Below are 27,728 nucleotides of genomic sequence, written 5' to 3' on the forward strand. Positions count from 1 at the left end.
AAATCTTATAGTTATAGTGAAGGCTTATAAGAACAGTCATATATCCTTCTTAAATTATATCTTAAGAAACAAAACAAAACAATTTTTAAAGGAATAAACATTTTCGAATATCATTATAGAATATAATTAAAATAAACTTTAGAATAGGTTAGAAAATAATATTGTTTAAAAGAAAAAACATAAAATTTTAAAACAGCTAATTTCGAAGGAAAATGCAATATCTTTTTCTTTTTTAATTGGCCCGTTGCTGATATTTTGGATATTGTGAGGAAGAGTATTCCAAATACGTATATTATACGTACAAAACTGCCATTCAGATGCTAAGCTTCTTCCTTCCTCCTTCTTCTAAAAGAGACGAGTTTCCTACCCTTTCTAAATCGGGCAAATATGAATTTGTCATGGAGGTATTTAGGTGTTTGCTTCCAAATGATTTTATGTAGTAGCAGTAGATTGTTGAAGCTACAGCTCTTGCATAAACGAAAATAGCCAAATGAGAAACATGTTGAGTCCTTCTTACACCATAGACATACCTAATAATGCTGTTGAATACCACATTTAATTTTCGTTGGCTTAGTAAACGCAGTTTGAAAAAAGTTCACACTCATAGATCAGACCAGGAATTAGAAATGTCTTTGATAGCAGAATTCGAATTTCGATTGGTGTATAAGAGTGTGTTATCCACAGTGCACGCAGCTTTGCATATGTCTTCCCGGCTACAGTGTTTATATGATTTGACCAAGTTACAGAACTGTTAAAAATCACACCGAAATTCTTAGCTCTACACACAACATCAATTTTCTGTTGATTTATGGTGATATCCAGATCTTCCAAACAAAATCTTTAATTTTTGTGGGTAACAATCACTTTCGATTTCATAAATAAACCATTTGATACACACAGGACAGGTCCTCGTTGAGTTTTGCATCGCATTCACTAATATTATTTACAGAGCCGCTAAGAAATAACTGAACGTCATCCGCATACATAAGGATTTAGCAGTGGACCAGCTGGTTAGGAAGATCGTTTGCGTAGAGCGTTAAAAAGGAGTGTACCAATTATTGAGCCTTGTGGAACTCCCTTGGGCATTAGAATTGGCTCTAATATTGAATTCCCTACGAACTCTGACTTTTGTCGATTACTAAGATATGATTGAACCAATTTGATAGAAGTATCGCTGAAATTGAAAAATCTTCATATATAAGTTATAATGATCAACCGAGTCGAAAGCTTTTGGATAATCTAGTAAAACGAGAAAACTAACATTGCCATCATCAATTTCACTTCTAACGCAACTATGATGGGCACGAAACCCGGATTGTCTACCGGACAACAAAGATTCATGATGGAGATATTAGGACATTTGTTTATGCAAAATCTTCTCGAAAACTTTCAAGAGGTAACATAATATAGAAATCGGTCGGAAATCAATATTCGATTTAGGGATTGGGATTATCTTAGATCTTTTCCAAATAGTCGGATATGCACTGGATATTAGAATTGAATTAAAGAGATAAGTAAAATAAGGTAGAAGGTAAGGAACCAATATTCTAAAGAATCTTGGCTCAAAGACCAATAGCATTTGATTTGACTGATCCAAGACAATGTGAAACTTCGTCGTGCAATACACATCTAAACTCAAAACTGCATTAAACATTTGTGCTTTCCGGAAGCCTATTAGTGTCTTGGTAAAAAGTCGAGTCTATATCTAAGGTCGGAATATTAACAAAAATTTCATTCAATTTATTTATATAACCATGGTAATTAGAAATTGTCTTGGATTTTCCAATTGTTTATAACCCCCCATTTGCTTTTCGTGTCTAACGCCGAATAGTATTTGAATGAATAATATCGTAATTTTGTATAACTAATGAGTGCATTAACCTTATTTCTTGCAGTGTGGATTTCCTTATAAAGTTCAGGCCTTTTGAAACGTTTCCACCTGGAGTAGGCTAGGTCCCTGTTAGGAATAAAATTTCTAACAGTGGAACTAAACCAAGGCTAAGTATCCGATTTCTTCACCTTATTCCGAATGGGGACTGTTGCATCATAGATACGTCCAATGTTATCTTGAAGAAAGCTACATTTCTCATCGACTGATATAATATCATATATCCCATTCCAATAGACTTCCTAAATCCTTCCATCAATGGCAGAATAGTCAACATTTTTGAAGTCGCGGTAAGAAAACTTCTCCACTGTCTTTGACACAATGAAATTGTAAGCTAGATAAATCAAATCATATCTTGAGAAACAAGGGGCAGATATTTGGCCATAGAGCGAAATATTAGAAGTATTATTCACAAAGAATGTATCCAAAAGGGTATTAACAGATGACGAAAAATGAGTGGAGTTTCTAGAATGGATGGGAGAGAGACCCAGTGCCAACATATTGCCCATCAATTTGGAATCTACAAGAATATTGGAATTAAAGTCCCCAGCTATAATAACATCGTTATGGTCTCTAAGACGGTATGAATTTGATTCAAATCTATTGTATTATTTGGTCGGTAGATACAACCAATCAAGATTTTTTCAAGTTAGATGAAAGCTCCACGAATATAAATCCCGTTTGATCCTCAGGATTAGATTTTAATCCGAATTTGGCTTTTAACGTGTTTCTTGCATATATGGCAAACACTACCCCCACGACGTTCTCTATCAGATCTGAATACAGTATATCCATCCAAGTTTACCAAGCTATCTGGTATTGCAGTGCTTAACCAAATCTCTGAAAGACATATTATATCAATTTACTAAAACACACTGCATTATTGTCGTTAGCAGTTATACCTTTTTTTTAGGGCATTCCACATTTGTTTGGCTGAAGTTTTATCTCGCACATAATTCAGATAATCATCCGCTATACAGCTTACAATAATAGACTAAGCTTTCTTGTCCTTTCCACGATACACCATTTTCGCTTCATTGGTTGCATTATCCGGTAGACTGGATTCAATAGTATCTAATACTTCCATGGGATCCAAATGCATTTTTACACTAAAACTCCAATTTTCGTAACCAGTTTCATTAAACTGGACAATTCCGTGAGGAATTTCCTTTCTTTGGTCGCCCATAACCTGAAATTTGAAACAGTGCATTTTTGTATCCCTCTAAACCTGTTTGTTGAATATCGTCCAGATCGGATCATGCCCTATAGAACGAACTCCCGATATGGAGTATTGAGCTCATAAAAGGAGCATTTTTTATCCGATTTTGATGAAGTTTGAAACAGTGCGTTTTGTACCCTTCTAAAACTTTTAGTTGAATATCAAAACTAACTGTTTCAAGCTTCATCAAAATCGGATAAAAAATTCTCCTTTTATCTAAATATCGGGTGATCAGTCTATATGGCAGCTATATCCAAATATGGTCCGATCTGTACGATATTCAACAAAAAAGGCTTAGAGGGGTACCAGAACTCGCTGTGCCAAATTTCATTGAAATCGGATGAATAATGCTCCTTTCATTCATCGTTATCACGGGAAGCTTAGCTGAAAGCTACCGGGCGCGTCCACAGGTTGCGGATGGTGGAAAGCTCCGTTTTCATGCCGAGTAGCTGCAAATGCGGCCGCGGACATTCAGCGATTTTCGAGAGGAGAGTCTCAGTGAGGAGTCAGGTGGCACTGGCTCTTAATTAAATACTGAGTGCCAATGATACTCGAGATGACAAGGCGAGTTATTGGCGCCTTTAAATAATCAATGGCCAACATCAGCGTCTGTTCCCAGGTTAGTGGTGGCTGGCGGCGAGCGTCGGATCTTGGAGCAAGCGGCTCGCCACAACGAGGGATACATGCAATCTTACAAAACCCATGCGGTTGGGGCGCTGGGCCAGTAACCCGCTCCCGGAAAACATAGAACTACTATGAAAAAACGAAGAAATAGTAAAAACGAACCCTTCCAACGTTGACAACCCACGCAAAAGAAAAAAGGACCATGATTTGCGGATCTGCCCCTGGAATGTCCGCACTCTTTATAGAGAAGGTGCAGTATACGCGCAGGCGGATGTATTAGAGAAGTACAAGGCAGATATAACCGCCTTACAGGAAGTGCAATGGACTGGGAATGGCGTCACTACAACACCAAACGGTGACGAACTATACTATATATACTATACTAACACGCTCTCTCCAGCTTTACTCCGGTGGATGAGAGGCTAGCCACAATCCGCATAAAATCCAAATTCTTCAACATCAGCCTTATTTGTGCCCATGCCCCGACAGAAGACAAAGACGAGCAGACCAAGGATATTTTCTACGAGCGCCTAGAGAGAGAATATGAACGCTACCCCGCCCATGATATTAAAATCGTTCTGGGAGATTTTAATGAGAAAATAGGGAAGGAAGACATTTTACACAGACACAGTTTAGCCTCCACGAGATAACATCCAGTAATGGGTTGAGGCTGATAGATTTGGCCGCGGCAAAAAACATGGTAGTTAGTAGCACCAGATTTCAACACAAAAATATTCACAAAGCCACGTGGCTGTCACCCGATCAAAACACGAGAAACCAAATTGATCACGTTGTGATAGATGGAAGGCATTCATCCAGCGTGTTAGATGTACGATCGATCCGTGGAGCGAATACAGGTTCGGATCATTACCTTGTTGCGGCAAAGGTTCGCACCCATTAGAACATGGCGAGAAAAGTACGATCTGACACTGCACGATCTGACAAGCTGGACATTGAAAAGCTGCAAACACAACAAATGGCAGCGGCATACTCCACTCGACTGACCCAACTGCTTCATGAAAGCACTCCTTGTTCCGATGATATAATGTCGCAGTGGCAAACTATTGTCCACTCCATGGAAAATGCCGCGAAATCCGTACTTGGGTACCGGAAGCCTCCTCCAAGAAACCCATGGTACGACCAAGAGTGTCGAGATGCTACTGAAGCCAAGAATGCGGCATATAGAGCAACCCTGCAATCAATAGCAAGGCCAGGTGAAGGAGAGGTATCGGGAGAAAAGGAGAGAGGAGCTTATCTGCGCAATCTGGCTAGAAGAACGCATACCCGATGATTGGAACCTCAGCATACTCTGTCCCGTACACAAGAAAGGAGACAAGACGGAATGTGCCAACTACAGAGGAATAAGTCTCCTCCCCATCGCATACAAGATACTCTCGAGCGTACTATGTGAAAGATTAAAACCTATAGTCAATGAGATAATTGGGCCCTATCAATGCGGCTTCAAACCTGGTAAATCCACCCTAGACCAGATATTCATACTGCGCCAAATCCTGGAAAAGACCCGAGAAGGACAAATTAACACCTACCATCTCTTTGTTGACTACAAAGCCGCCTTCGATACTCCTTTACGTTCAAAGGAATTTCAAGCCATGTCTGAGTTTGGTATCCCTGCAAAATAACACTTGCTGATACGCATTCCTCAGTAAGAATAGGAAAGAATCTCTCCGAACCATTTAATACCAAACGAGGTTTCAGGTTTAATATCGTGGGATCTCTTTAATATCCTGCTGGAGAAGATTATACGAGATGCAGATGTGAATAGATATGGCACACTACTCACAAGAGATCACATGCTACTCGCCTATGCCGACGACATCGATATCATAGGTCGGTCACCGGAAGTAGTAACTGCAGCCTTTGAAAGAATCGAAAGAGAGTCAGTGAAAATGGGTCTGGCAGTAAATGGAGATAAGACGTAATGGATGGTTTCAACTCCCAAAAAGCAGATAAATAAAATGGAGAAAGTTGGGAACCACAATTTTGAGTCAGTAACTTTATCTACCTCGGGATCGTCGTAACCGAAACGAATGACACCAGTTTTGAGATAAAGCGAAGAATAATACTGGCAAACAGATGCTACTTTGGACTAAGTAAGCAGTTTAGAAACAAGGCCACCTATCGACAGATGAAGACTACACTTTACAAGCCACTGATACTACCCGTGCTGTTATATGGTTGGATCTTTGTATTGAGGCCATATACTATATATCGGGAGATCGGGTGGTCGGTCTAAGGGCAACTATATCACAATATAGTCCGATCTGAACCGCACTTTATAGAAATGGGTAGGGATCTACCAGAACTCACTGTGCCAAATTTTATCGAAATCGGATAAAAAATGGTCAATTTATTGCCTCATGACTTTAAGTCTGGAGATCGGTCTATATAGCGGCTATATATATGACTAAAATCCGATTTTATGAGATCAGAAGATCAGGTTTATATGCAAAGAATACGAAATCATCAAAAATTGTTTGGAAAATATTGGTAAGTCCAATTATAAATACCCAAATAAATACACAAACAGTATTTACCCGGTAAAAACCCATCTCTAGCATTGTCCTCTAATATTTTAAGTTGCATAATATTGGCAGTACTATAAATATAATTAATAAAGCTTGTTGAACTATACTCAAATTTGGGAAGCAGGTACAAATTGAGAGTATATCGGTCGACGGAAAGATTTTTTTTATATTTCCAAAATCTAGGTACTAAAACGTACAAAATGTTAATTTCTTCATAGTTTCAGTTAGGGGTCTCAAATTCAGGATGCATGTACACGTGGACAGTATATTTTGGGCGGCCGGGAGATTTTTTTGAAATTCGTACATTTAGATACTAAAACGTTGTAAAGGGTACTTCTTTACGGATCGATCTTTATATGGCTATGACAGGGTTGCGGTACTATCGTCATCGCCTTCAAGACTTCTTCGCTGCAGCTTCTTCATTCGTATCGCAACTGTTGTATTTTCATACGTTTAACAATGCTAATATCATCATACACCTCATGCAAAGTGGCTTGTATAATGTGATTTTTTTCTATCGAGAGGTGGCTTTGTTTCTAAACTGCTGGCTCAATCCAAAGTAGGATCTGTTGCCATTATTACTCTTGACCTTATTTCAAAACTGGTGTCATTCGTTTCGGTTACGGTGGTGCCTAGGTAGATAAAGTTGCTGACTATCGCAATGTTGTGGTTCCCAACTTTCTCCATTTTCTTTATCTGCTGGGTTGTACAAGACGTTTTGGGAGTTGATACCATCCATTTCGTTTTATCTTCTGAGTAGTGCGCCATATCTTTTCACTTCTGCATCTCGCATAATCTTCACCAGCAGGATATTAAAGAGATCACACGATAAGTTGTCTTTTTGTCTGAAACCGCGTTTGGTATTAAATGGTTCGGAGAAAATCTTTCTTATTCTTACTGAGGAACGTGTATCGGCAAATGTCATCCTGCAGAGTCTTTTTACAGAAATACCAAATTCAGATATGGCTTGAAATAGCTTTGAACGTATAGGGCTATCGAAAGCGACTTTGCAGTCAACAAAGATATGGATGTTGATTTGTCCTTCTCGGGTCTTTTCCAGGATTTGGCGCAGTGTGAATATTTGGTCTATGGTGGATTAACCAGGTTAAGGCCGCATTGATAGCACCAAATTACCTTATTGATTTTAGGTTTTAATCTTTCACACAGTACTTTCATGTGAAAGTAGTTGCACGAATATTGGTTTTTTGTCACAGGCACAGGATAATATGGGATTTGTTGATATTCGTTCGTTATGGTACTAAAAGGAACCAAATGGTACGAAAATATTGACTGTTTGGGCGGAGCGACCGGAAAGGGTTGGAATTATGATATTATTTGGAAATTTTGCGCCTAATTTAAAAAGCGTTTCGAAAAAATAAAGTTTGGAAAAATTTCACAACATAAAACCGAAAGTGGTAGAAATATAACGTTTAGTGCCGCATTTCGTACTTTTTGTGAATTGAATAAGAGCTCTGAATTTTGGCACATAGATACACTTTTGCAACAACCAACGTTAGTTCACTAAACGAATTTTTAGAATCTTGTAAATTTTGGTACTAAACAGTACCAAAAGTTTACGAAATAGGTGAATTTTACTCAGGGCGAACGTAAGAGCTCGAACCTCGAAATTTGGCTTAAATAATTGCTGTTGCGTAGTAATATGAACCAATAGAAAGTAGATCAATAGTACGCGAAACAGGAGAAAACGTACATTAAGTGCGCATTTGGTACTTCCGTATGTAGTGAGCTTGAGCTATGAAATTTGGAATATTGGTACAACTAGAAATATGTATTTGGTGACTTTGCAATTATGTACCAAAAACTAAAATATACATAGTTCTACACTTGAGTCGTACATTTAGGCACTAAAACGTACAAAATAGTACTTTCTTTACGGTTAAGGTTAAAGCTCTGAAAATTGGGATACAGTTACACCTTGATATTGGGTGTAGCATCTAGGGTAAGAAAGCGACCGGGGGTATGCCAGTTGTAATAAGTTTAAGACCAGCCCGATGCTCTTCACTACACCCTAAATGAATTTTTAAAAATAAATTGATTTTTAAATATTTTGATACTGGTGGCAGCGCACCACAACATTCAGAACCATGGATCCCTTACAGAACCACATTAATTAGTATGATAAGTGAATTTGTTGTAAAATCGTGTTATAAACGATACAAAATGATAATGGTTCCTACCTACCCCATTATTTATATCAGATTCATAATTTTCATAGACCGTTCATTTGAGAGGCTTCACTACATCTTCGCCTCAACTAATAATTGGATATTTGTACACTACTCTCAAACACCTTTCAGTTGAGTACCATAGCGTCGCCATCCACCTTCATGTCCCTTTGGGTAGTTTTTGGAGGGTAGGCGACCCTACAGAAACTTGCGGCCAAATTTTTATATCAGATTTATTCTTCTCTTAAATACCTCTCATTTGACACCCATTTTGTGTTCGACATCAATTTGGGGCGCTAGGTTAGGTTAAAACAAGTAAAAAGGCTTTAAGTTCGGCCGGGCCGAACTTTTGATACCTACCACCTCGCGTATATATGTAAACCACCTTTCGTAAAAACCGGCGAAAAATGCATACCCTATGCCCCATAGCAGCTATATCGAAATATGTTCCGATTTGGATCAAATACAATACCAATAAGTACAAGTCATTGTTCAATTGTGTACAACAAAATATTGGTCTTTTTAGTAGCTATATCTAAAAATAAACCGATCTGAACCATATACAACACGGATTTCAAAAGCCTAACATAAGTCACTGTGTCAAATTTCAGAGAAATCGGATTATCGGTCTATATGGCAGCTATATCCAAATCTGAACCGATTTGGGCCAAGTTTCACAAAAATGCCGAAGAGCCTAACACAACTCACTGTCCCGAATTTCGGCGACATCGAACAATGAATGCGCTTTTTATTGGCCCAAAACCTTAAATCGAGAGATCGGTCTATATGGCAACTGCATGCAAATCTTGATCGATCTAGGTCAAATTGAGGAAATCTGTCGAGGGGCTTAACTTAACTCACTGTCCCAAATTTCGGCAAAATCGGACAATAAATGCGCCTTTTATGGGCGCAAGAACTTAAATCGAGAGATCGGTCTATATGGCAGCTATATCCAAATCTGGACCGATCTGGGCCAAATTGTAGAAGGATGTCGAAGGATCGGATAATAAATGTGGTATTTATGGGCCTAAGACCTTAAAACGGCTCCTAATCGGTCTATATGGGATCTATATCAACATATTGTCCGATATAGTCCATCTTCGAACTTAACCTGCTTATGGAGAATAAAAGAATCTGTGGAAAGTTTCAGCTCAATATCTCTATTTTTAAAGACTGTAGCGTGATTTCAACAGACAGACGGACGGACATGGCTAGATCGTCTTAGATTTTTACGCTGATCAAGATACTTTATAGGGTCGGAAACACACATAAATTTGCCATAAATGTGCAAACAAAATTTCACCTACCTCGATGCAACCACTCCGAGCTATATTGGTTTTGAAAATATGAATGCATGAAAATCGGTTCAGGCATTTTTGAGACTATGCGGAGCATAAGCATACAAAAATACGTCTAGTAACTTTTTTATCAATTGCGAACAACTACGTTACATTTAATTAATTTTAACTTTTGTATTTCTTTTCAGAATTAAGAGGATAATTTCTAACAAACAGAGTCAATAACAACTCTTGATGGTGCAAGTAGATCATAACTCAACCATTGCTTGTAGTGTAAAATTGAGGGATGACTTTTATTCCAAAGGAATCGTTGGCGTCTTCAATTTCCCAAAACAATAATCACGCAGATGAATACATTCTTAAAGCAGAATCAAATACAAAACTTCCAGAACACGTCGCCACTGCGGCAGCTGCAGTTGTAGCTATTGCGCAACAACATAATATTTCAAATTTTCAACACTTACCTAACTTAAACAACCAACAAAATAGTTATAATATATTCTATAGCAACTGTCATTCCACTCCGTTCAGCGTGACCGATATATTAAGTCCTGCTGAAGACAATACCAGGAAAATAGAACATATTGATAGCCCGTCTTCTCCATTTAGGTAAATTAAAATATCTACACCATTTGCAACTGTAAGTCAGAAAAACCAACAGCAATTTCCTTTAAAAATCAAATATCTGACTTGAAATTCAGAAATTTCATTTAAATCTCTGCGAAATTGTTGCTTTCAAGGTTGTAGAAAAAAATTCGTATTTGGTGATCTGGATGTACTCCAGAAATTAACCAAATGTGATTTAAACATTGGTGTGTCGTCGAAAATTCCAACACGAAGTAAACTTGTTCGAATTTTCATTTTCTGTGACTTTTTTTTATCATTGTGTACGTAGATTATTGTTATATATTTTTTTATTAATCGGATTATAAAATCAGATTAAAATAAGATCTTGGGAACCGGTACAAAAAATTCAACATGAATTCGACATAGAACAAATTGATTGCTACTTTTAAAGCATCTAACTCAAATAATTAGTAAATGGCGTACACAGAAACATTATAGACCGCAATTTGACTCATTAAACATGGTGTTGACTTAAAGCAAGTAAAAGCGTGCCAAGTTCGACCGGGCCGAATCTTGGGAACCCACCACCATTGATTCTGCTAAAATTGTATACTAAACTAGCTCGACAGGGCCCGCTCCGCTGCACCTTCTTTCACTTTATATGGAGCAAAATTGTTCTTTGAATATTTATTTTCGACAATTAAAGAGGTTTTAATGAAATACCATCCTACGCAAATAGTATATGCATATCGCTTGACTAACAGAATAACAATATAAGTGCCTTTGTCTGAATTCCATATGATCTTTATTGGACCACGAATTCGCTCGGAGGGTTTAATGAAATTATAAAAAGATTTTATTTTCACTCGATATTCTCATGATGGCCGATTTAGGAGTGTTTTGATACTCCTAAATTGGACATCATGAGAACATCGTTCGGAAATAAAGTAATTTTAGAATGGCATTAAACCCTCCGAGCGAATTCGTGGTCCAAAAAAGATCATATGGAATTCAGATAAAGGCACTTATATTGTTGTACTGTTAGTCAAGCGATATGCATATACTATTTGCGTAGGATGTTATTACATTAAAAGCTCTATAATTGTCGAAAATAAATATTCAAGGGATATTTTTGTTCCATATAAAGTAAAAGAAGGCGCAGCGGAGCGGGCCCTGTCCAGAGAGTATAAGTTAATTTAATTGGGGGTCATAATTTTAATTTTAATTGTTTTCAAACGTCTGTCAAACCGGCAAAAATTAAAGCTTCTGGAGACCGAGCAAAGATGATCTAGATAACTGGTTTACATGGGAGCCATATCAGGTTATAGACTGTTTCGACCGTATTTGGCACAGTTGTTGTAAGGGCTAAAGAAGTCAAATCAGGAGATCGATTTATATGGTAGTTATTTTTTTATTTATTTATTTATGGATTTATTGTCTACACAAAAAGATAATAATCTTATAATTAGATTATAGATTTATTGTTTTATAATACATCAGACTAAAGTTGGTTCTTAATAAATAAACTTGGTTACAATAAATAAAAAGAGGAACAAAACAGTGTTTACAAATAAAAAGGGTTAAAAAAACTCAAATAAAAAATAATTATAAAAACATAATTTAAAAAAATTTTTAAAGCCAAATTTAATGAAATTAGATATCAGTTAGCTATTTGAAAAATTGAACAAGCCGTTTTTTAAATGTGCATTGAATATCGTGGTAGATTATTCCAAAGACATAAGTTGCTAATATAAAAATATCGTTCAGACATAATGGTATTAAATTTCTTAAATTAAATTTCTTCCTCTATCAGATTGGGCAAACCTCTGTCTTTTAAACAAATATCTGGGCTTCTTTTCCACAATAATCTTATGTAAAAATATTAATGATCTGGTATTTATAAGATTGTTGAAGCTAAGTTTAAGGATTTAGAGAATCTACATATTGTGAAACATGCCGACTCCTTTTAAACCATACACATAACGGACTATGCTGTTAAAAGCTACATTTAATTTTCGGAGGCTCGAAGAATCACAATTCGAAAAAAGTTCACAACCATATATCAAACCTGGAATTAGGAATGTTTCCGCCAGAAGAATTCGGATATTTATGGGTGTAAAAGAGTGTGTGATCCATAAAGCTCGAAGCTTTGCATAATTCTGCCCGGCTGTAATGTTAGCATGATCGGACCAGCTCAAAGAACTGTTAAAAACCACGCCAAAATATCAATCCTCTGACCATTAACGTAAATAAATATCCGGTTGTCGCATGTTGAAATTCTTGTTTTTGTGAACAACCAAACATTTAGACTTACTTGGATTTAGCAACAAACTATTTGCAGTCGCCCAGTCATAAGCGCGATGTAGGTCCGCGTTAAGTTTACTTATGCAGTCGTCTACATTGTCCATAAAGCCGCTTTGAAAAATCTGCACGTCATCAGCATACATCATAATCTGACCGTGTGCTAGTTGATGAGGCAAGTCGTTCGCATATAATGAAAAAAGAAGTGGACCTATAATCTAACCTTGGGGAACCCCCTTAGGTACGAACAAGGGGTTAGATAATATATTCCCTGTACATACAGACTGCCGTCTATCGCTCAGATAGGACATAATCAGACTCGTTGCCGTTGATGTGAAGCCGTACTGTCTTTCTGACAACAGGGACTCTTGATGAAGATATACCGACATCTGTCCATGAAGAATTTTCTCGAAAACCTTAGAGAGATAGCATAAAATTGATATCGGCCGATAATCAACGTTGGATTTGGAAATGGGGATAATCTTTGCATGTTTCCAAGTAATAGGATACACACTGGAGCTCAAAATTGAATTCAACAGTACGTAAAGTACGGTAGGAGATATGGAAGTAACATTCGTACAAATCTCGGATCAACTCCGTCCAAGCCAATTACATTTGACTTAACACGGATAAAACTCTCATAAATTTCCTCATGGCTAACACATCTAAACTCAAAAGGATTACGGGCATCAAAAACGAAAGCCGACCCATCATCATCACTGTAAAATTGAGTGTCCGTTTGTATATCGGGTATGCTTACGAAGGTCCTGTTGAGTTCATCTAGATCCCCATGGTATCGAGTGTTTGACTTGGGTTTACCCACTCCGATGTTATGTATCACCTTCCACTTATTCTTCGAGCCCACTGCGCAATCATATCTTGAAGAATAATACTCCATTTTCATAAATCAGATCATGCTAAGAGAAACATGGAACAGAAATCTGATCATACAATGATATCTTCAAAGAATTATTGACAACGAAGAAATCTAAGAGTGTATTGACGGTTGACGTAAAATGTGTGGGGTTTGTATTATTGGTGACGCATAGGCCAAGTGTCAACATAGAATCAGTCAGAGTCTAATCTATAAGTATGTTTGAGTTAAAGTCCCCAGTGATTATAACATCAGTATAACCCAGTGTTACGGACTCCAGTACAACCTGAAGCCCATGTATGTCAATCGTATTATTCGGAAGGTAGTTACAACCAACTAAAACTTTTTCACGATTTGAAGATAGTTCAACAAACATGTAGTCTATCTGGTCCCCGAATTCAGACTTTAAACGAATTCTAGCTTTCAGGTTTCTTCTGACATAAATGGCAACACCACCTCCGTGACTTCCCCTGTCAGATCTGAACATAGAATATCCATTTAACGAGACTGTCAGCTATGGAAGAACTAAGCCATGTTTCCGAGAGGCATATAATATCAATGCCTGATCCTTCAAAAATATATCTAAATTCATCAATCTTCCTTACCAGATTTTGAGAATTTTTGTGGCATAAATCCTAGCCAATATCCGATCCAAGTTTTTGTTCCGTCTTTGGAATTTGTATTAACATTACCAATTTGCATCATTTATCAGTTTTAAACAATTAAGGAATATGGCATCAGCAGCGCAATTACGAATAGAATTCCTTTCAGGATTTCAGATTGAATTTAAAACGGCTATAAGTGTTTAAAAAAGCATTATAGTGGTAAACAATAAAAATCTTATCAAATATGAAATATGATTAAAAATGCTATTATATGGTTATGTGGTAAAAGAATAAATAATAAACAAGCTATAAAGTTAGGATTGTAAATCCATACCAGCTTCGTCTTGCCGGCTTCTATATTCTTAAGGGTTTTGGGATGAAAAACGCATATTGGATCATCGCAATCGAGGCGTTTGATATATACAAGGCCACGAAAAGTATAAGCTGCCTTTAAAAGACCTTTCCTTTTTAATTGACTTGCATCTTGTTAGTTTGTGTTGATGTAACATTGATTTAATATTGGGAATTGAAGTTAAACCCAACATCACACAATAATAATTTGTTGTTATTTCGTTTCTTATAGCTTGTTATAGATTTGAAGAAAAACTTTTTGTCGTATGGCGACATAAACTTAATAAGGATTACTCCATCAGGCAAAATACGTTGTTTAGTGTTATTTCTTTTCTGCGTGGACATTATTTAAATCATGTATCACTGCTGTTAATTTATGGTCAAACTCTTTCAAAATACGTGTTTCTGTTTCTCTTAGCAGTTCTTTGAATTGATTCTTTAACCTTTCGCTTAGCTTGGAGAAACGATCATCGAGCATCTGCACAATCCGGAAGGGCGAATCAGATAACTTAGGGGTCTTTATATCAGGCTAAAGACCGATTTCGATCGTACTTGGCACAGTTGTTGAAACTCATAACAAAACACTACATGCTCAATGTCAGCTAAATCGGACAAAAAATGCGGTTTGTAAGGACTCAAGAAGTAAAATCGGGAGATCTTTTTATATGGGAGCTATATTAGATTATAGACCGATTCGAACCGTACTTGGCACAGTTGTTGGAAGTCATAACGGAACATCGCATGCAAAATTTTAGCCAAATCTGACAAAAATTACGACTTGTAAGTGTTGAAGAAATCAATTCTAGGGATCGGTTTATATGGGAGCTATATCAGGTTATAGACCGATTTAAACCGCACTTGGCACAGTTGTTGGAAGTCATAACTGAACACTATGTGCCAAGTTTTAGACAAAGCGGACAAAAATTTCGGCTTACAGGGACTGAAGAATTTAAATCGGGAGATCGGTTTGTATGATACCCAGGGACGTAGCGAGGGGGGTGGGGGTCCCTCGGGTCCGAGCCCCCCATCCCAAACTGATTTTAAATAGAGAAAAAATTTTATTTAAATTTTTTTTTTAATTAAAATTATAAAATTTTATATTTATCATTGTAATGAAATTCTTAGTAAAAACAACATTTTAATAACATTTTTTCTAAACCAATTTTAATAAAATTTTTCTGAAGACAACAAAACTTCAGCACTGGCCGGATCCCCTCGAATTTTTTTTAAACAAAATTTCTCTTAAATTTTTTTTTTTTAAGACAACATTTTAATTAAATTTTTTCTAAACATTTTTATAAAATAAAATTTTTTCTTAAAACTAAATTTAAATGAATTTTTTAACTAAATTTCAGTGAAAATTTGTCTAAAGACAACCTAACCTCGAGATTATTTTTTAAAGTCAACATTTCAATAAAATTTTGCATATTGAGAAACTAAATTTTGCATAAACATAAAGTCTTGATATTATGTCTATCTGTCCCATACAACATATTCCTATTTTTAAAGACAACATTTCAACCCATTACGCCTGATTCCGTTTGTCCGAATTTGATGGAATTTTATATACTTATAATTTTGGGGAATTCTTATTGAAAATTTTTATTGGGAAAATTTATTTCCTAAGCCCCTACAACCTAAAATCATTTTCGTAATATGTTATGACCATTTAGGGAAGAAAACGGAATTTAATGGTTTTGGCATAAAGTCGCACCTGCAAAGAGCAAAAAAAAAAAATTTTTGCCATAATTTTTTTTTTTTTTTTAATACCATCAAATGCAAAATGGTTCCTGAAATCTCACACTTAAGAATTTTGAGAATTTTTTTTCGTTTGATTTTTAAGATATAAAAAATTGCCGACTGTTGAAAAGGCAATTTTTCCCCAAACATGACGTAAAATTTTTTGTAACTGGTTTCAGTCGTTCACTATACTCTAAAAAGAATTTCATTATTAACCTCTTTCCTAACTCGATCTAAAATTTTACTAAGGCAGTTCTATTCTTGGGTATTTTTCATCGTTAAAGGGTTAATGCAATTTTTTTGAAGACCAAATCGCAATGTAATTTTTTCAAAAGATAATATTTTTGTGATTGTTTTAACGAAAAGTTATTTAAAGTTTTTTTAAGCCAAAATCTTCACGGAATTTTCATGCCAAAAATATTTTTATAAAAATTTTTCCGAAGGTTTAACATTTAAAATAAATTTTTCTTTGACATATAAAGGCTATATAAACTTTATCTTAATTCTCGTTTTATTATTTTCATTTAAATTTAATCTGTATTAAAATATTATTAAAAAATTCCTTTAAATTTAATAATTTGCTTGCTAGTCGGAAAAACTTTTCCAAAGAATAATGCCTGGTACTTAATGGAATGGTCATGGACAAAAATGTTCAATTATAAATTATTTTAATAACATCAGCAATTTTAAAACCTCAAATTTATCGCCCAGATAAATTTATATTTGAAAATAATTCTTTCTTTCTTTCTTTCATGCCAAAAAATATTTTTATAAAAATTTTTCCGAAGGTTTAACATTTAAAATAAATATTTCTTTGACATATAAAGGCTATATAAACTTTATCTTAATTCTCGTTTTATTATTTTCATTTAAATTTAATCTGTAGGAAAATATTATTAAAAAATGCCTTTAAATTTAATAATTTGCTTGCTAGTCGGAAAAACTTTTCCAAAGAATAATGTCTGGTACTTAATGGAATGGTCATGAACAAAAATTTGCAATTATAAATTATTTTAATAACATCAGCAATTTTAAAACCTCAAATTTATCGCCCAGATTAATTTATATTTTAAAATAATTCTTTCAAATTCCATAATTCACAATACATTATTTAAGGCAATTGATACGGAGCTCATAGTGATTAAGTGATGAAAATTGTAGTAAAAATTTGTTTGTTCTTTTGGTTTTGACCGTAGATCTGAGCGCAGTGTAATATTCTTTAAAACATTTTTTAATTTACTTTTTAATTTTTGATTTTCTTCGAAGAAAATATTTTTACGATGAAAAGATTTTGCGAATAACGATTTCCTCATGTGTTATGTTCGAAAATCTTTAATTAAATTTGACGAGTCAAATTACACGGGTATTACGTGGGTGTTTCACTGTGAAATACCCGTTTTTCCCCGATAACTTTTTTGAAAAACTAAAAAAATATCACTGATTACATAACACCTTTATTGAAAATTTATCAAAAATAATGGGAATGCCCTAATGAATGAAATCAGAAAGTCTTTTTACTTCAACATCTATTATCTACAAAATATTATATTAAAACTATTAATTTTCACTATTAAACACGAACTTAATACCCACCCTAAGTGAGGAAATTTGTTAAAATAATTTTAGTCAGGAGACTTTTATCTACAGGGTGGCTGATGAAAGCCGCTACCAAAAAAAAATGTAATAACTTTTTTTCTATTTAATAATAATAATTTAATAATTAATTTAATTAATTAATTAATTAATTTAATTAATAATAATTTAATAATTAATTTAATAATTTAATTTAACATGAATAAAAGAAAAATGTATTCCATACACCGAAAAAAAAATGTAGCAATATTCATCATTGTAGCAATATTCATCAGCCACCCTGTATATATTTTATATTTTACTTACGTTTGCGGCTTGGTCATTTGACATCAATTAGCGGGCAAAGAAAGAAAAAAAAAATTGCAGCTGCAATAAATCTCTTCGCGTTTCTGATTTTAAGTTCTAACACCATTTCTTATTTTATCTCCAATAAATTAGGAATACTTTAGGACTTATTAAGACATGATGCAAATTATAAGCGTATACAAAAGTTGATGCAATTGATTTTCGATCAATTTTAATTAAGTTCGAAGAAGAAATTAGCGACATCATTTAAGCAGAATGTAGATGGCTCTTCACAAAAATTGGTCAAAATTAATTATTTGAAATATTTAACAATTATACAATAGTTACTGTTTGCAGTTTTCTTTTGCGTAAAAGCAAAAGCTCTTACACTGACCCATCCGTCAGTTCCTACACCCAAAAGCGATCACAATTTCAAAAAAAAAAAAGATATCTTACCAATTTCGCAGTAACAGAAGAATTATGGCAATTTTCTATTTTGAAATAATATATTTCTTTTTGCTGAAGGGCTCATTTTCTGCATTCTGTTTTTTTGTTTTGTTTATCAGTTTTACTCAGTTACCAATTGTCTCATACAATGTTGTATTTTTAAAGGAAGAGTAAAGTTCATTAAATGTTCTATGATTGTTAGTGTGTCTGGAAAGCAGAAATGAATGGTCTTGCGCAGGCCTTTGATACGGACCCAAAATAGAGTAACTAGACAAAAAAGCGATATGAAGAAAAATGTACATTGTGTGTTTTTATCTCTTTATAAAATACTAGCTGACCCGGGCCCGCTCCGCTGCGCCTTCATTTACTTTATATGGAACAAAAGTTTCCTTGGAATATTTATTTTCGAAGATTTTTTAGTGAAATACCATGCTTACTTGACTAAGAATTTAACAATATAAGTATTCCCTTTGGGGATGTTTTGGGTAAGGGGTGATGCCCTAAATACATGGTCCTACATTTGGATATCAAATTCGTATTCTACTCCCAAATACATTTATTTGAGCCCCACATTGCGATGGTCAGTAAAATATTGCTGTTTGTGGGGTATTTTGTGAAAGGGGTAGACCCCCAGAAAATTGGTCCCGAAAATGGGTACAAATTCTTGCTCTACCCCCCCAATACCTTTCATTTAAGCTCCACATTGTCATGGTCGGTAAATATGCCCGGGTGAGGGGTGTTTTGGGGATTGGGGTGGTCCCTCAAACACTAAGCCCGGAAAATATATCAGCAACGTGCTCTATTCTCAAATATCTATATGTCATTTATTTGAACCCCGTATTACCATTGCCCTCAAAATTGGATATAAAATTCGTTTTCTAATCTCATTTAAACTCCTTATTGCAAATGTCAGCAAATATGTCCGGTTTGGGGTATTGGCCCTAAAAACTATGAATATTTAGCTCCACTCTCTTTAGGACCCAAATTGTCTTGGTGAGCAAATACGTCCAATTTGGGGGTTGTTATGGTGGTGGGACGTCCGCTTGACAGTTGGTCCCTAATGTTGATATCAGATATGTGGTCTACTCCCACATACCTTCAATTTGAGCCCCATATTTCCATAGTCGGCAAACATGACCGGCTGGGGGGGTGTTTTGGGTGAGTTGGCCTTGAATATATATATCGAATTCGTGTTCCACTTTAAAACCCCTCTTATTTGAGCCTCATATTGCACAAGTCAGCAAATACTTACTATTTGAGTGGTGTTGTGGTGGTGGCGTGGCCCCATAGACACTTCCCGAATATTGATATCAGATTCGTGCTTTCCTCCCAAAGACCTTTCATTTGAGTCCCATATTGCCATGGTCGGTAAATATGTCCGATTTAGGGGTGTTTTGGGGCTTGGGGTGGTCCCCCTAGCACTTGGTCCGACATTTGCATATCAGATACGTTTTCTTATCCTAAATACCTTTCTTATGAGTCCCATATTGTCGTGATTGGTCTAAATATATGTTTGGTAGGTTTTAGGGTGGGGAAGCCCCCTAATTCCTAATCCTAATTTTGGATACCAAATTTTTATTTTTAGGGTACTTTATGAGAGCACACAAAATTTCGCTTAAATCGCACTACCAATCTCCGAGATCTGGCGTTTCTGAAAATTAGGGTAAGGGGGAGGGTTCGCCCCCTCTTCAGATATCAAAAAATGTAGTACCCTATATTCACCACGGGATCATTATGCACCATCTGTGAAAATTTCAAGAAAATCGGTTCAGCCGTTTCTGAGTCTATAAGGAACACACAAACATACAAACAAACCTACAAACAAACATAAATTGATTTTTATATATAAGATAATATATTTAACGACAATTTGTAAGTAAAACCAATTTATTGTGAAAATTTTAACCATAAACACAATGCATTTGATTTTTATACCCACCACCGTAGCATAGGGGGTATATTCATTTAGTCATTCCGTGTGCAACACATCGAAATATCAAATTCCGACCCTACAAAGTATATATATGTTACGGAACGTCGTAAAAATCTAAGACGATTTAACGATGTCCGTATGTCTGTCCGTCCGTCTGTTGAAATTTCTCTACAGCCTTCAAAAATTGAGATATTGAGCTGAAATTTGGCACAGATACGTCTTTTTGATGCACGCTGGTTAAGTTCTTGAACGGGCCAAATCGGACCATATTTGGATATAGCTGCTATATAGACCGATTTCCCGATAATGGATCCTATGCCCATAAATGCTCTATTTTACATCCGATTTCGCTGAAATTATAACAGTGAATTGTTTTAGGCCTCCCTACATCTGACCCAAATATGGTCCACATCGGACTATGTTGTTGTTGTTGTAGCAGTTTATTGTGTTCTATCTTTCGTCTGTTTGAATCTGTTGACTGCCAAGACCCAGGAACTCTGCGACTATGATGGGGTGCGTTCACAGGGATCTGGGTCTGAGTCGAGTGGGTTTGGCCGGGCAGTTAAACAGATGACGTGTGTCGTGTGGTCTCTGGTTACAATCGGGATATACATCTTGCACGTCGGCATCAATCATAGCTCTGTAGGAATTGAGGCGGCTGCATCTGCCGGAACGTAATGGAGCCAGAACTACTCTGGTTTGCCGGGGGAGGTCGATTTCTCCAGGTTCAATGGGTGGTGGTCGTTCTCCAAGGAATGCATTGACCCGGTAGCCAATTACCGCATCTGCTGCCGTGTCTGCATGAATGTTGTTTAGACTTGCTTGATATGCGCCCTGATCTAGAGGTTCTCTTTTGTAGCGCTGAACCTCACGCTCTAGATCGTGTGATCTACCTTAAGGCTTCTGGGCGGTTGATATCTATCCACAAGATGATTATTTGGATGGTCTCTGCGATAACAGCTCAAAAGGTATTGCTTAGACAGCATGTAGTGATGTCTTCGCACTGGTAGGATCTTTGTCTCCTGTTGGAGGTGGTCCACGTGAGAACTGAGGAGACAGCCCGTCGCAGTTCGGAGGGCGGCATTCTGACAGATCTGAATATTATTCCACTGCGTGTCACAAAGTTGACGAGACCACACTGGCGCTGCATAGCTTACCACAGACCGGCCAATTGCTTTGTACGTGGTCAACAAGGATTCTATGTCTGCACCCCAAGTGCTGCCAGCAAGTGACTTGAGGACCTTATTTCTACTTTCGACTTTATCGCAGATTGCTGTGACATGTGGGGAGAATGTGTAAGAGCTGCCAAATGTGACGCCAAATATTTTCGGACACTTGATGGTCGGAATCATTTCTCCATCGACCATCACAGTCAGCTCAGTATTTACCTCACGCGTATTTGTAGTGAACAATGTGGCTGACGATTTGGTGGCGGATATCTTCAGATTTCTTGCAGCGAAATATGAGGCAAGTACGTTGGGGTAGACGTTCAACCTATCGCAGATGTCATCAATGGGTGGGGGGCCTGATGCCATGATCGTACAATCGTCCGCATATGAAACGATCTCGATGTCGTCTGGAGGGGGTGGAATGGAAGATAGGTAGAGGTTAAACAATGTCGGAGATATCACACCAACTTGGGGAACTCCCTGTTTCACTCTACGGTGTTTCGTAAAAATGGGGAAGTTTATTGGGATGTGTAATACACGGCTCAAGGAATACAATAAGATTACCAGAGCGGCAAAACGTGCCTCCTGTAGGCTTTTCTGCGAACAGGTGGATAGCGTCAATGACGCCACCAAGATAAAAAAGTTTCTCTCAAAAACCAATGTCCAAACTGAAACTTTAGTAGACGACATGGGAGTGAGAGCAGAGAGAACAGAGGACATGTTGAGGCTTTTGATAAATACCCATTTTCCACAGGATACGGAGACACCGGAATCTTTGAATAATGACGTTGATCGAAGGTTTATAATAACGGAATTTATGGTGAAGGAATTCTTGAAGGGCTTCAAACCATTTAAGTCACCCTGACTTGATGGAATATTTCCGGCGTTACTACAGAAAGAGGCAGACTATCTGGCGCCTCGTCTGGCCAAAATTTTCACAGCGTGCCTAGGACTTGCATATACTCCGAAAGCCTGGTATGAGGCAAGGGTTGTGTTTATACACAAGCCCGCCAAGGCAAGTTATGCGACATCAAAGGCCTACAGACTCATAAGCCTTACGTCCTTTCTACTCAAAACCATGCGGACACCATGATAAAGAGTAGGATATTCAGCGAACTGCTCAAACACAAACAGCATGCCTATGTCAAGGGAAGGTCGGTGGAGGCCGCCCTGCACGAAGTTGTGCATAAAATAGAAGAATCCTTCGATGCCAAAACGTACACACTAGCGGTATGCATTGACATCGAGGGGGCTTTTAACAATGTTCGGAACGACACTCTGATCCAATCCTTAGACCAGTACCGGGTGGACCCGGTCCTTAGAGACTGGATAAACCATATGCTAAGGAACAGGTGGATAAGTTGTGGTTCCCATTGCATTAGTATAAGGGAGAAAACGGCACAGGGACACGCCACAGTGGGGCATTTTATCTCCACTCCTATGGGTGACCACCATAAATGACCTATTACGAATGCTGACTGAGGAGGGATATGAACCCGTCTGCTACGCAGATTATGTTATAATACTTCTAAGGGGTAAGAATCCGAACGTGCTATGCAGAAGGGCCGAAAGGGTCTTGCATACTGGGCTAGACCTAGAGGTCTCAATGATAACCCAGAGAAGACTGAAATATGCCTGTTCACGAGGAAGGCGAAGGTTTTCCTCAATAAAACGATTTCGATTCCTGATGTTGTAGACTGGCCGTAGGCTCGAAATGGGGCCTGAATCCGAGGATAGTCCAATGGCTCTAGAGTATCGTGATTAGACCAATACATACTTACGCCACAGTAGTTTGGTTCAGAGGACATGTTGTCTTGGCATAGGCGGAGCGATGAGGACCACACCCATTAGGGCACTGGAGATTATTCTAGATACCCGACCCATTGACATACAGATTAAGTGTGAAGCAGCCACTGCGGCTATGATACTTCAGGCGATGGGAGAATGGATTGAGGATGGAAGCAGCTCATACCATCGCGGTATAATCGAGGCGACGATAGGAAACCTGGAAGGAAGGGAAGAGGTTTCCGATCGGATATCTGAGACGAACCTTGAAGTCGAGTGCGAGGCACTGCTCCCATCGGGACAGTCTTGGATTGACGGAACCCTGGTATTGTCATCTGGAAGATCATATTACACGGATGGATCAAAGCTAGAGGATAGAGTGGGCCTGGGGGTTTACATTGAGAATCCAGGGACTGAGATCTGTTTTAGACTGCCCGACCATAATACGGTCCTGCATGCGGAGATCCGGGCGATAACGGAATGCGTGAAATGGTGTGGTGCTATAGTTGCCATAAGGGCAATAATAACCAGGACGGTAAGATCACGAACAGTCTTGCAGTGTAAGGTGATTAACGTCTTCTCTTAGGATGGGAAAATCCGCATCGTTTGGGTGCCGGGCCATAACGTAGTAAGGGGAAATGAAAGTGCAGACAATTTGGCGGTGAAGGCCAGAGGACTGCCGTCAATAAACTTGGTTAACCCGAGGCCTTTCGGGTCGACGAAGTCCGAGTTAAGGGAGTGGGCGACGAATGCGCATGCAACATTGTGGAACAGCGAAGCCGTCGTTAGGACGGCGAAAATCCTATGGGGGGATCCAGATCGTGAGAAGACGAGGCTATTACTGAAAGGTAGCAAGAAGGAGGTCAGTATAGCTATTGGTATCATAACGGGAACATAGGACTACGAACTCACTTATGTAGAATCGGTGCGGCATGTGATAGCATGTGTAGGGCATGCGGGGAAGATGATGAGACGTTGGAGCACTTCCTTTGTCATTGCCCGGCTTTCGCGTCCAACAGATACCGGTACTTAGGTGGAGACACAATACCAGACATTAACCAACTTAGGGGAGTGGTATTGAAAACAATTTAATGATTTTGTAAGTAGCACGGAATTCCTATTTTGAAATTACAGGCTTAGGTGTATGCCCATAGTGGCATGGATCGGATTAATATCTGCACCCTCTTTTCAACCTAACCTACCTTTTTCAAAGCAAAGCCATTAAAAGAGCAATATGCGCTGGTAGATTGATATTAGCAAAGGGATTGGACTGGGGTCTAAGCACGACTTTCGATGTCATATTCGTTTTACTTCGAACAAATTGTCGAACGAAAACGTATACGATCGATCGAAATTTGCTACCATTTTGTACAGCGTTGCCAGCTTCAAAACACGAATTAGAATCAAAACAAATAGGAAAATCTAGTCGGCGGCAGTGAATAAAAATGAATATTACTTTGCTTTGTAAATCTAAACGCAAAAATTACTTTTTGCTGTGCTGTAGTTGATGGATATTTCTCTTAGGATGACAGGAACAACGATATCATGGCCGAACGGAGTAAATTTCTTGCAGCGCGTCGATATATCGTATGCATGTAGTTGGTTTTGAAAATCAATGTAGAAGTGCAAAAAGCAAATGAATTGATGTGCAGAAAAGAGCATTCTGGCCGACAGCAATATCATCAATAAAATCTTTTGACAATTAGAAGCTTCCAAAAAAATATAGTACATGGCTACCTAGTTGGTAGGTAGCTTACAAACTGAAGTCCGGCATTGATTGAAAACGACTATGGCAAGGTTACATATATTTATCTTCTTCCAAGCTATACTGTCACCGCGGCCATGAAGTTAGGAATAAAACTTCGACCGCTTCTTTGTCGCCCTAATCTGTGTACAATTTCTTATGATTTTTGGTGCTTTTTCAGTTGATTTATTAAGAATTTATTGTTGTTATTTAATTCATGTAATTTGGGCAAAAATAGTTAATAAACCATTCTTTATAAAAAATAGACAAGAAAGCAGAAGATCACAAAAACAAATTTACGTTTCTGCAATTTTTTGTGTATAATTAAATATATAAGCAATCGAAAGAAACCCTTCTCGATGATGACAGAGCAATTGAATATTATTTCGAACAAATGAAACTCGATATCGACTCTCGTGGTTCGAAAGTGTACAATTCGATTGAAAAATATTGAAATTGAATGCCGTGATTAGGCCCCTACAGGCCGTTCACTTGGATTCTTACTTTACGCCTCATACAATTTTCATCACAGGTGCCATATATGTAAAGTATATAACGAATAAATTATTGTTGTTGAAAAAATCTTATATATAAAAATCAATTTGTGTTTGTTTGTATGTTTGTGTGTTCCTTATAGACTCAGAAACGGCTGAACCGATTTTCTTGAAATTTTCACAGATTGTACATATTGACCCGGTGTGAAAATATGGTACTACATTTTTTGATATCTGAAGGGGGGTGGATCCTCCCCCTTACCCTAATTTTCAGAAACGCCAGATCTCGGAGATGGGTGGTGCGATTAAAGCGAAATTTTGTGTGCTCTAATAGTACCTAGTACCCTAAAATTAAAAATTTGGTATCCAAATTTCGGATGGGGTACCTAGGGGGGCTGCCCCACCCTAAAACATACCAAACATATATTTTGACCAATCACGACAATATGGGACTCAAATGAAAGAAAACGTATCTGATATCCAATTGTTGGACCAAGTGCTAGGGGGACCACCCCAAGCCCCAAAACACCCCCAAATCGGACGTACTTACCGATCATAGCAATATGGGACTCAAATGAAAGGTATTTTCGAGTAGAATACGAATCTGATATCCAAATGGACCACGTTTCTGGGTGTCCACCCCTTCCCCAAAACACCCCCAAAGAGAACTTATTTACTGACCATGGGAATATGGGGCTTAAATAAAAGGTATTTGAGTGTACAATTCGAATCTGATATCAAAATATGGGACCAAGTGTTTGGGGGGCCGCCTCTCCCAAAAACATCCCCCAATCGGGACAAATTTACGACCATAGCAATATGGGGCTCAAATGAAAGGTCTTTGGAAGTAAAGCACGAATCTGATATCAATATTCAGGAAAAGTGTTTATGGGGCCACCCCACCCCCCTAGCACCACCCAACTAGGAAGTATTTGCTGAATATTTCAATATGAGGCTCAAATAAGAGGGTTTTTAGAGTAGAACACCTTTATATTTTTTCAAGGCCTACTCACTGCGTGGCCGCCCATTCCTCAAAACACCCCCAAGCCGGTCATGTTTGCCGACTATGGAAATATGGGACTCAAATTTAAGGGATGTGGGAGTAGACAACATATCTGATATCAACATTAGGGGCCAACTGTTTAGCGGACGGCCCACCACCATAACAACCCCCAAATAGGACGTATTTGCTCACCAAGACAATTTGGGTCTTAAAGAGAGTGGAACTAGATATTCATAGTTTTTAGGGCCTATACCCCAAACCGGACATATGGGGTTCAAATAAATGATATATAGATATATGAGAATAGCGCACGTTGCTGATATATTTTCAGGGCTTAGAAATTGGGGTACCACCCCACTCCCCAAAACAACCCTAAATCGGGCATATTTACCCACCATGACAATGTGGGGCTTAAATGAAAGGTATTGGAGGGTCGAGCAAGAATTGATACCCACTTTCGGGACCAATTTTCTGGGGGTCTACCCCTTTCCCAAAATACCCCACTAACCATCGCAATATGGGGCTCAAATAAAGGTATTTGGAAGTATAATTCGAATTTGATATCCAAATGTAGGACCATGTATTTAGGGCATCACCCCTTTCCCAAAACACCCCCAAAGGGAAAAAATATTTTGACCATGTCAATATGTGGCTCAAATGAAAGGTATTTGAGATTAGAAAACGAATTTGATAACCTATTTTGGGTCCATGTGTTTGGGGGACGCCTCATCTTGTAAACTTCGTATATATCTATATATCATTTATTTGCTCTATTCTCATATATCTATATATCATTTATTTGAACCCCATATTGCCATTGGCCTCAAAATTGGATATCAAATTCGTTTTCTAATCTCATTTAAACTCCTTATTGCAAAAGTCAGCTAATATGTCCGGTTTGGGGTATAGGCCCTACAAACTATGAATATTTAGTTCCACTCTCTTTAAGACCCAAATTGTCTTGGTGAGCAAATACGTCCTATTTGGGGGTTGTTATGGTGGTGGGCCATCCGCTAGACAGTTGGCCCCTAATGTTGATATCAGATATGTGGTCTACTCCCACATCCCTTAAATTT

The 27,728-nt window shown here is 37.5% G+C and overlaps 1 protein-coding gene across 6 annotated transcripts in view; it reads left to right on the forward strand.

Moving 5' to 3' along the window:
• The window catches only part of LOC106090106 (thyroid transcription factor 1), a 382,007-nt gene that overhangs the window by 47,439 nt on the left and 306,840 nt on the right, over positions 1-27,728 (forward strand). For 4 of the 6 annotated variants that reach the window (XM_059362491.1, XM_059362492.1, XM_059362494.1 and 1 more), the window contains one exon: positions 9,950-10,370. The exons of 1 other annotated variant lie outside the window; for it this stretch is intronic. In XM_059362491.1, the coding sequence (XP_059218474.1) occupies positions 10,048-10,370 (323 nt within the window). In that variant the 5' untranslated portion in view covers positions 9,950-10,047. Of the gene's footprint in view, positions 1-9,949; positions 10,371-27,728 lie in introns of those variants that run through there. One more of the 6 variants, XM_059362496.1, reaches the window with a different exon arrangement.

Source organism: Stomoxys calcitrans, chromosome 2 (genome assembly GCF_963082655.1).
Source record: "Stomoxys calcitrans chromosome 2, idStoCalc2.1, whole genome shotgun sequence".
NCBI classification, from domain to species: domain Eukaryota; kingdom Metazoa; phylum Arthropoda; class Insecta; order Diptera; family Muscidae; genus Stomoxys; species Stomoxys calcitrans.